Source organism: Quercus lobata, chromosome 11 (assembly GCF_001633185.2).
Source record: "Quercus lobata isolate SW786 chromosome 11, ValleyOak3.0 Primary Assembly, whole genome shotgun sequence".
Lineage (NCBI taxonomy): Eukaryota > Viridiplantae > Streptophyta > Magnoliopsida > Fagales > Fagaceae > Quercus > Quercus lobata.
Genome location: NC_044914.1, coordinates 32,582,537 through 32,593,023, shown reverse-complemented (window position 1 = coordinate 32,593,023; position 10,487 = coordinate 32,582,537). Strand labels below are relative to the sequence as shown.

Genomic DNA, 10,487 nt, shown 5'->3' with positions numbered 1-10,487 from the left:
ATAAGCAAAAACAAAAACGAAAAACAAGAAAAATAAAAGGGGTTTATACAATAGGAATCAACAGTTCAATTGATTTAAGGCATCTGTCTCACGTGAAAATGGTCGTACAATAGTTGCTGTTTCCTACACCCTACCCCTATCGCTATCCATGACCAACAGTTTTACCAGAAAGCAGCCTTATTGTTTGGTGACGCGTTATTATCTTCCAAATAAACTCAGCAAAATAATAAATACTACCCTTTTGCTCCGCTGACATGGCGGTCACCTAACCCCACATGCCCGCCTTATTTTTGGCCATCTCTACGTGTCGTGGGCCCCTACCTTGTCCCCATTCTTCCCTACACTCACCGAGCCCAAAATTATATTACTCGTTTTTCACTTTCCACGACCCCTCTCACTCTAAAAGCCTCCCTTTTGTCTCTCACCACATTGGACCCCACCCATTACATGGCATGTGACATGTCACTCTCTTCAAAATACACTTTCATGTCCTCCCATCTATATATATGCGCAACCCCCTTTACTCCAATCTCACCACAACCAGTCTTTAGAGTCCAAAACAGACCAAAAAACCCATCATCTCAAACACAGTTTCTCTAAAAAATTCTCATATTCTCATCTTAATTTCTAGAGTCCTAAAACCAAAACCAAACCAAAACCAAAAAAATGGCTGTTGGTTCTGCTGTTTCATCCCCTCTTGGCCCTGCAGCTTGTGACAAAGACGCCAAGGCTCTCCAATTCATCGAAGAGACCACAAGAAACGCCGATTTGGTTCAAGAGAGAGTCTTGGCTGAAATCTTGGCCAGAAATGCCAACACTGAGTACCTCAAAAGGTTCAACCTTAACGGTGCCACAGACCGTGACACTTTCAAATCCAAGCTACCCATGATTACCTACGAGGATCTTCAGCCTGAAATCCAACGTATTGCTAATGGAGACCGCTCTCCTATTCTCTCTGCTCACCCCATCTCTGAGTTCCTCACCAGGTAAAATTATATATATATATTAATAAAACCCATCATTGTATAATTGTATTTGATTAAGCTCTAAGCAAAAAAAAAAAAATTAAAAATTAAAACTTGGACTCAAATTTATGTGTTTTTTGCTTGGAAATTTTTACAGCTCTGGGACTTCAGCTGGGGAAAGAAAACTCATGCCAACAATTCAGGAAGAGTTGGATCGTCGCCAGCTACTGTACAGCCTTCTCATGCCGGTGATGAACCTGTAAGTAAAAAATTAAATTTAAATTAAATAATATAAGAGTTAATTTATGAGTATTATTTAATTAATAATTGGTATATTTATTTTAACTAAAATGGTGTTTTTTTTTTTTTTTTTGGGAATGTGACAGTTATGTGCCGGGTTTGGACAAAGGAAAAGGCTTGTACTTCTTGTTTGTGAAGTCCGAAACCAAGACTCCGGGTGGGCTGTTGGCCCGACCCGTTCTCACCAGCTACTACAAGAGTGAGCACTTCAAGACCCGACCCTATGACCCGTACAATGTCTACACAAGCCCCAATGAGGCAATCCTATGCCCGGATTCATTCCAAAGCATGTACACCCAAATGCTATGTGGCCTTATCCAACGCAACCAAGTCCTCCGCCTCGGCGCAGTCTTCGCCTCAGGTCTCCTCCGTGCCATCCACTTCCTCAAACTCAATTGGACCCAACTTGTCCAAGACCTCAAAACCGGGACCCTCAACCCAAAAATTACCGACCCGGCTCTAAAAGAAACCATGACCCGTATCCTGAAACCCGACCCAGAAATGTCCAATTTTATTACCAAGGAGTGCTCAAAGGAAAATTGGGAGGGAATTTTAACTAGGATTTGGCCTAACACAAAGTACTTGGATGTGATTGTTACTGGAGCTATGGCACAGTATATTCCAACGTTGGATCACTATAGTGGTGGATTGCCACTCGCTTGTACTATGTATGCCTCCTCGGAGTGTTACTTTGGTCTAAACCTAAACCCCATGTGTAAACCTTCGGAAGTGTCTTATACCATAATGCCAAACATGGCCTACTTCGAGTTTCTGCCTCACGATCCTAACTCGGCCAGTTGGACAATTCGTGACTCACCTCCAAAACTTGTTGACCTTGTTGATGTAGAAGTTGGGAAAGAGTATGAGCTCGTGATCAGTACCTACGCAGGACTCTGCAGGTACCGAGTTGGTGACATCCTCCGAGTCACCGGGTTCCACAACTCGGCCCCACAGTTCCACTTCGTGAGGAGGAAGAACGTGTTGTTGAGTATTGACTCAGACAAGACTGACGAGGCCGAGTTACAGAAAGCTGTGGAGAATGCGTTGCAGCTGTTGAAAGAGTTCAACACCAGTGTCGTTGAGTACACGAGCTACGCTGATACGAAGACGATTCCTGGTCACTACGTGATATATTGGGAGCTTTTGGTTAAAGACTCGGCTAACTCGCCAAGTGAGGAAGTACTAAGTCAGTGCTGTTTGGCGATGGAGGAATCGCTTAACTCAGTGTACAGACAAGGCCGAGTTGCTGACAACTCAATTGGACCGCTTGAGATACGTGTGGTCAAAAACGGTACGTTTGAGGAGTTAATGGATTATGCAATTTCAAGAGGGGCCTCTATCAACCAGTATAAGGTGCCGAGGTGTGTGAATTTTACACCCATAATGGAGCTTTTGGATTCTAGGGTCGTCTCAACACATTTTAGTCCAGCTTTACCACATTGGACCCCAGAAAGAAAACGCTAAAACCGACCCAATCTGATTTAACCCGAATACAAGTCTATGGGATGCTCATATCAGATTCTCGTGTTATTTCTTATAGTTAATTATTTAGTTTTTTCTTTTTTTTTTTTGGGGGTCTGTTGCATAATGAGTAGGTTCTGTGGAAAGTTGAAAAGGAAAAGTGACTGTGGGATTAGGATGTTTCAGGGGGTCAGTTTTTGTATTATGGTTCAATTAACTTATTTAAAGGATGTTATATTTGAAAAGTTTTTTGTCTAGTGACTTGTTTCTTTCATGCATTTTTGATGGAAAGGAGTTTCTTTATGTCCTTTGTAGATTAGGTATTACAACACAAACATCCAAAAAAAAATTTAAGGTGCCGACTTAACTCATCATAACTCTTAAATTTGGTTATTGGTTCAAGGCAAAAAGAAATAATTTGATTTTATATAAAAGATTCAAAGAAATATGATACCCATTTCCTTCTCATTGAGGTAAAAAAAAAAAAAGCTAATTTTTTACTTATTTTCTGAAAATAAATAAATGTAATTTCACTTTTGAAAATTTTTTTTTCGTGAAGCTAATATTGTATTCCTCAAAGGTTGTATTAAATCAGTCAATTTATTTTTACCACAAATGTTTAAGTTAAAGGTGGATGGTATGAGTCCTACAGACAGTGAATTGCATTGGATTTGTATATGTGCTCAATTTGATTAACCTTTCTTTTAAACTTAGTTAAAATATTTCCTACTTGCACAAAATTAATTGTGTGAACTGTGCATATAACCTTTTTTACTATTTACCTTTGATTATGAAACTAAAACATAAATATCATAAACTGTAATTGACCCAAAAAAAAAGAAAAAGTGTTGAATCAGTTTTGCGTAGACAATAATGGGCTCAAAATTTTATTGAAATGCGATTTGTTCTCAAAAGCTTAAGATAATGACAACATTTATGAAAGTCAAGGCGAAATGATTTTGTTGTCTTTTTCTTTTCTTTTTTTCTTGCCAGTGTTTTAAAAGTTTTGAGATAATTTGGTATCTAGCATGTGATCAACAGCTCACCGACGATCTATGCAATTTCTTGATGTTGATATTTTGAAATAGCAACAATATGATTCATATTTCATTGGTTTGGAATTTTCTGTGAATATCACAATTTGTCTCTACATACACTGTTATGGTACCATGTGCAAAACACAAACAAATTGAGTGGTCTTCAATGCTGTCCAAGATATTTGAGATCCTCTAATGGTCTTCAATTCTTCTAAGTTTCATTAAAATTCATTTCGATTAGTTTTCTAAGTTTCAAGTTTAATCAATCAAGGCATTTTTGTTAATTTCTGTTAAATTATTTTTTTTAAATAATAAAATTTGAAAAACATTTTTCAATCATTAATTGGATTTTTAAAATTTTTTGAAATTTAAAGAAAAAAATTAAAAATTTAGATAATTAACTGTAACAATTAACTGAAGTTGATAAATGTGCTTAATTGAATAAATTTGAAATATGGATGATTGAAATGAATAAAAGCAAAATTAGAGGATTGAAATGAATTATAGTGAAACATAGAAGATGAGTTTGCATTTTAGCCTAACTTTTACCGTCATTACTCATTAGCACGATACATAACATAAATGTCAATTTCTCAAAAGAAGTTCCACACGTATCCATTTATGTAGCAGTTGATCAAAGATTTCTTTTCTTTTTCTTTCTTTCTTATTTATTTTTTGGTTTGATTAGGTATTTTTGTTTGTTTCTTTTTACAGTTTCTTAAGAAAGAAAAAACTCTTGTATGGGTTTGATGGATATCCAAAAATTAAGAAATCTTTTCAAGAATAGATCATGAATAATAGAATACCATAGCGTCACATTATAATTTGGCTTCTTGTTGTTGTACTCTTACTACTATGACAACGTAATTGTGATTACCAAATAGATATAAACCATATTTATTGCCTAAGGTTAACGATTTTTTTTTTTCGTGGAAGTAAAGGATTTCTTTCTCTTTTTTTTCTTTTTCTTGAAAGCTTAGGATCCTATATAATTAATTTGATAGCGTGACCCAATTGCTTAGTGATTCATACAACACGACAGTTGATGGAGACTCTTCGATGCAAACCAAAGTCCTCTTCGACAATCCTGATAAAAATTTACAGGAACACATTATTATTAATTATCGAGATTGTCTCCCTAGTGACGTGCATGGAGAGAGTTAAAAGTTTCTTCTACTTGTTTTCGTTGGTGAATCTGTGCGAATGAAATTATGAAATACACAGTACACACAGACGAAAAAGACACATTGGATGAAAATTTTAATGTGTCTGATAATTAGTACTATAGTAAATAACTCCATCACATATAGTCCAACCAAAGAAAACACAAAAGCTGTCACTACTCAATTGTACTAGTTCGTTATTCCAATTATACAGCCCCATCACAGACCAATAAAAGGATTCAATAATTGTCCAATTAATTAAAACTGTTGCACTTTGCTTTTGAAAAATCATGAAGTAAGTTCGCTGTATTTATAAATTTTGCAGTCCTGTACTAAAAAGCCAAGCAGACCATACTGTCAAGGGCTCAAGAACCAACTCATTGTCTGGAACGAAAGACAGTACTTGCCACACCATTTAGCAACACATGAGATGAGAATTTTGAAGATTTGTTCAAATCCATAAATCAATCAAAGTCCCAATCCATTCGTAGATTTCATCAATGAAAAACAATTGTCATTCCATACATTAACATAATCCGAATTCATCCAAGATTAAATTGCTAATTTGATCCTCCAACTATGGGACAAAGTTCAATATAATCACTCAACTATTAATTGTATCAATTTAGTCCCTTAACTAATAATTGTGACAATTTAGGTAGCGTTTGAATTCAACATCCATGTCCCACGTTTTGGGTTTTCACGTTTTTTTTTTAAAAAAAAAAAAAAAAAAAAAACTAGTGCTTATTGCACTGACAGTGCAAATAGGCAAACGAATAGTGTTTTTTTATGTGAACAGTCATCTAGAAATTATTTTTTTATTGTTTTCAATTTTCAGTTTTCAGCAAAATAAGCGGTATCCAAACGCACCCTTAATCTCTCAACTTTTAAATTAAGTCTATTTCATCCCTCAACTAAGGTGGCACATGATTCCAAAAAAAAAAACTTAAGGTGGCCCAAACTCAAAACCAATTTTTCCACCGGTGGAGGTTGAAACTTAGTCCTGCCAAATATAATGAATGCATTAAACTGGAATTGTCGGGGGCTTGGGAACCAACATGCAGTGAGTGTCCTCTCTTATTTGGTGAGAGAAAAAGCTCCCAAGATTGTGTTCCTCATGGAGACTAAACAAACGCTTGATGAGATGCGGAAACGGTTGATGAGATGCGGAAAATAAAGGATGAATTGAATTTTCAAGGAGGACTTGTTGTGCCATGTGATGGAAGTTGGGGTGGCTTGGCAATGCTTTGGAAAGAAGAAGTTAACCTACATATCCAAGCATACTCGCCACACCACATCGATGCAATTATCCTTACTGATCCGGGTGTACCATGGGGGATCACTGGTTTTTATGGGTATTTCGAAGAATGTCGTAAACATGAATCCTGGACCTTGTTGCGCCATCTTCACTCATGGTTGTTTCTTCCGTGGAAGTGTATAGGCGATTATAATGAAATTTTATCGTCCGAAGAAAAACAGGGGCGAATTTCGAAGGCATAGGCTCCCATGATAGCTTTTCGAAGTACACTTCTTTACTGTGGTCTAATTGAAGTGGGATTTCATGGGAACATCTTCATAAGGAATAATGGGAGGCCTGGTGATGCCTTTATTCAAGAAAGGATTGATAGGGCTTGTGCAAATAGGGCTTGGAGAGAATTGTTTCTTAGAAGTTGGGTTGTACACCTCTTAGCCTCCTATTCGAATCACATTCCAATCTTACTAGTTATCCACACGGCCAGAGAAGTGGGTAGAAGAAAAATAATTCCCCATAGATTTGAGGAGAAGTGGGCATCCCAACCAAAGTGTGGGTCTATAATTAAGGATGCATGAAGACACATAATAGTCCAAGGTAGCCCGATGTTTTGCTTATTTGAGAAAATAAAATACACTCAACTAGCTTTGGTGAATTGGGGTAAGGTAACTTTTGGCAACACTAAAGTCCAATTGAAGAAAAAAACATCGTGTACTAGCTAGAGGAGCTGACTTGAATGAATGATCCAACGCTTTTGGACAATATTAGCAAAACGAAGGCCGAAATTAATAGAATGTTGCACCATGAGGAGTTGACATGGAGATAGAGATCTAGGGCTATATGGCTACCTGTGGGTGATAAAAACACAAAGTATTTCCATCAAAGAGCGAGTCAAAGAAGATGCAAAAATCAGATTTTGGGGTTGTTCAATGAGGTGGGAGTATGGTGTACAGATGAAAGGCAGATTGCAGAGGTAGCTGAAGGTTATTTTTAGAGCTTGTTCACATCAGCCCAACCTAGTGATGTTGGCATAGGCATGGTCCTTGAATCAGTTGATCAACATGTCACAACAGAGATGAACAGAGCACTATTGCAACCATACACAGCTGATGAGGTATGTCGAGCTCTATTCCATATGCACCCCTCAAAAGCCCCGGGCCCGGATGATATGTCTCCTTTCTTTTTTCAAAAATATTGGAATGCTGTTGGTTTTGCTGTTACTACAGCTATTCCCTCAGTCCTTAATTCGGGTCACTTACTACAAAAAATGAACTACATTCACATTGTCTTGGTGCTGAAGAAAAATGATCCTCAATACATAAGTGAGTTTTGGCCAATTAGTTTGGGGGATGTGGTATCTCGCCTCTTTTCAAAGGTTCTAGCCACCCGTTTGAAGCTGATTTTGCCAAGAGTTATTTCAGATGCTCATAGTGCTTTTGTCTCAGAAAGACTAATCACTAATAATACCATAATAGCTTTTGAAGTGCTACATAGGATGTAAAATAGAAGACGGGGGAAAGATGGTCAAATGGCTGTAAAATTGGATATTAGCAAAGCATATGACCGAGTGGAGTGGGAGTTCTTAAGGAAGATGATGATCAAGTTGGGATTTGATGAGAGATGGGTTGCACTAGCAATGGAGACAGTCATTACAGCCTCATATTCGGTTCTTCTCAATGGTGAACCTAAGGGATTCATTAAGCCTACAAGGGGAATAAAACAAGATGACCCACTATCACTATATTTATTTCTCATGTGTGCCGAAGGATTGTCAGGCATGCTAAGAAAAGTTGAGGAGCAGAGACGGATAAAGGGCATTCTATCATGTAGAGGGTAAGTTAATATTTCTCATCTATTGTTTGCTGACGATAGCTTACTATTCTACCAAGCAAAGGTTGAAGAATGTCGGGAACTGTTGAATATTCTTGACAGCTATGAAGCAGCGTTGGGTCATGCCATTAATAGAGGAAAGACGGCCTTGTTCTTTAGTAAAAATACAAGGACAGGCAACAAGCAAGATATTCAAGCCATATTGGGTGCACAAGTCTTCAATGATTGTGAACAGTACCTTGGTCTACCCATGGTCATTGGTAAATCGAAGGTGAACACTTTCAAGGGGGTTAGGGAGAAAATAGCAAAGCAAGTAACAGGGTGGAAGGAAAAGTTTATATCCAAGGTAGGGAGAGAAATACCTATTAAAACTGTTGCCCAAGTGATACCAACCTATATAATGAGTATTTTCAGGCTCCCTAAGCACTTATGCGATGACATTAACTCTATCTTGGCACGTTATTGGTGGGGGCAGATACCAGATGAAAAAAAGGTTCACTGGATAAGTTGGAGGGAGGGATGGGCTTCCGTGATTTACATGCTTTTAATTTAGCCATGCTCGCTAAACAAGCATGGAGAATGCTCCACCATACCGAATCTCTGTTCTATTCGATTTATTAGGCAAGATATTTTCCTAATAAATCATTTTTGGAAGCTGAGATTGGGCACAATCTGTCTTATGTATAGCGTAGCTTGTTGGTGGCAAGGAAAGTAATCTTGGCTGGATATAGATGGCATGTTGGGGATGGAAAAGATATAAAGTTATTGATGCATAAGTGGCTCAATCATCCCCCGATCCTGACTGGAATGATACCTTCGGATATGTGTGTGAGGGACCTTATCAACCAGCATAAAAGGTAGTGAGACCGTGGGAAATTGGTTAATCTGTTTGCCCCATCTACTCGCCAAGAAATTTTGGCGATATCTCTCTCAAACATCGAAGTAGATGACAAACTATTTTGGAAGGAAAATAAAGCTTAAGAATTCTTTGTAAAGTCGGCTTACCAGGTGTCCCTAAGGCTTACATAGCAGCCTAAGGGCGAGAACTCAAGTGCACAATAGATTGGAAAAACATGGAAGAAAATCTGGTTGATTAATGTACACCCAAAAGTTTGAAACTTTACGTGGAGAGCATGCTCAAACATTTTACCGACTAGAGATAATTTGTAGAGGAGGAAGGTGAGGGTGGATTCGAGGTGCGAATTCTGTAGACAACATCCTGAGACAGTGTGCCATGTTCTTTGGGAGTGCTTGTTTGCTCGGAATACTTAGGCTTTAGTTAGAGGGAGATTGCAAAAATGTCCAAATGAAAATTCAGATTTTTTTCTTGCTGTTTAGGATGCTTCAGGATAGACTTGATCAAAAAGATATTAAGGTTTGGGCGGTTACAGGTGGGCTTTTTGGAATGCTTGCAACAAGTTCTACTTTGAAAAAATTCAATTGCAGCTGTAGGCCATTGCTAATGGGGCTTTTGCCTTGTTGATAGAGTACAGAGGCTTATGGAAGCACAAAAAAACTCTTGATGTGTCTACAATGTGACCAACATTTGCTTTGGTCTAGCTTTATTTTTTCTTTAATGTTCTGGCCCAAGCTTGAGCCCTACGGGCGGCTTTAGCAATTGGGGTATATATGTTTTCCCTGGAATTTTGTTTCCAACGTGTTTCCTTCTGTTCTCTTCATTGTAACTCTGATTTTTCCTTGACGAGTAATACAAGTTTCTATCTTTCATCTCAAAAAAATGGAGATTTTTAAAAAAGTATGGTTTGGAGGATATGATTAGGCTTATGGACCTAAAGCATAGATCTTGCTAAGTGGGTTGGGACCATTTGTAAAATCTGAGAATTCATAAGAGAAATCACATGTCGATTACTTCCATGAAAATAAAACTCTGGTTACTCTACTCTATAGGACTAATAATATGGCTTAACGCTTTTAAGAGAAGAAAAAAAAAAATACTTGACTTTATGGAAAGATCTCTAATGAGATTTGGCACATTTAGCAAGTTCACTCACTGCTGATTTGGCCTAAAGAATTCAGAAAATCAAGCTTAGTCAACAAATTACCCAAATCTAACTAAACCAGCTCACCATAAGATCCAAACAAAAAGAAAACTAATCGCTTACTATCTCTTTAGATATACAACAGTCAAAACCTTCGACCTTTACTCAGAAACTAATCTTAGGAGTACTCTAAACATCCTATAAGACTTGGTTATCAAGCCCAACATAAGAACATTGACTTCTCCTTCAACTACTATACTTACCTAGTGATGAGTTGCAAATAACATGGGATTGTCATTCCATGTTAATGACAACCAAAATGAGCATTACACCTTTATTGGGCGCATTTATGATGAAAAGTAACAGATGGAGAAACGGTAACAAGTGAGCTGTGTACTTCAGAACTCTCATTGATGATACACTAGCCGTTGCCCATGAATGTTGAGATTCATTACCCATTAAGATAGGAAACAACTATA

General features: G+C 37.6%; 1 protein-coding gene across 1 annotated transcript; it reads left to right on the top strand.

The window, feature by feature from the left end:
• Positions 1–527: 527 nt before the first annotated feature.
• Positions 528–2,983, top strand: LOC115969156 (probable indole-3-acetic acid-amido synthetase GH3.1). Its single transcript, XM_031088730.1, has 3 exons — positions 528–986; positions 1,123–1,224; positions 1,352–2,983. The coding sequence occupies exons 1-3, from the start codon at positions 667–669 to the stop codon at positions 2,727–2,729; spliced, it is 1,800 nt and encodes a 599-aa protein (XP_030944590.1). The 5' UTR covers positions 528–666; the 3' UTR covers positions 2,730–2,983.
• Positions 2,984–10,487: the final 7,504 nt, after the last annotated feature.

What these genes read in the sequence shown, in the direction of transcription:
- LOC115969156 (XM_031088730.1), top strand. Translation starts at nt 667, where the DNA reads ATGGCTGTTGGTTCTGCTGTTTCATCCCCTCTTGGCCCTGCAGCTTGT. An exon ending in ATCTCTGAGTTCCTCACCAG is followed by an intron (nt 987 to 1,122) that starts GTAAAATTATAT and finishes AAATTTTTACAG; the next exon opens with CTCTGGGACTTCAGCTGGGG. An exon ending in CTCATGCCGGTGATGAACCT is followed by an intron (nt 1,225 to 1,351) that starts GTAAGTAAAAAA and finishes GGAATGTGACAG; the next exon opens with TTATGTGCCGGGTTTGGACA.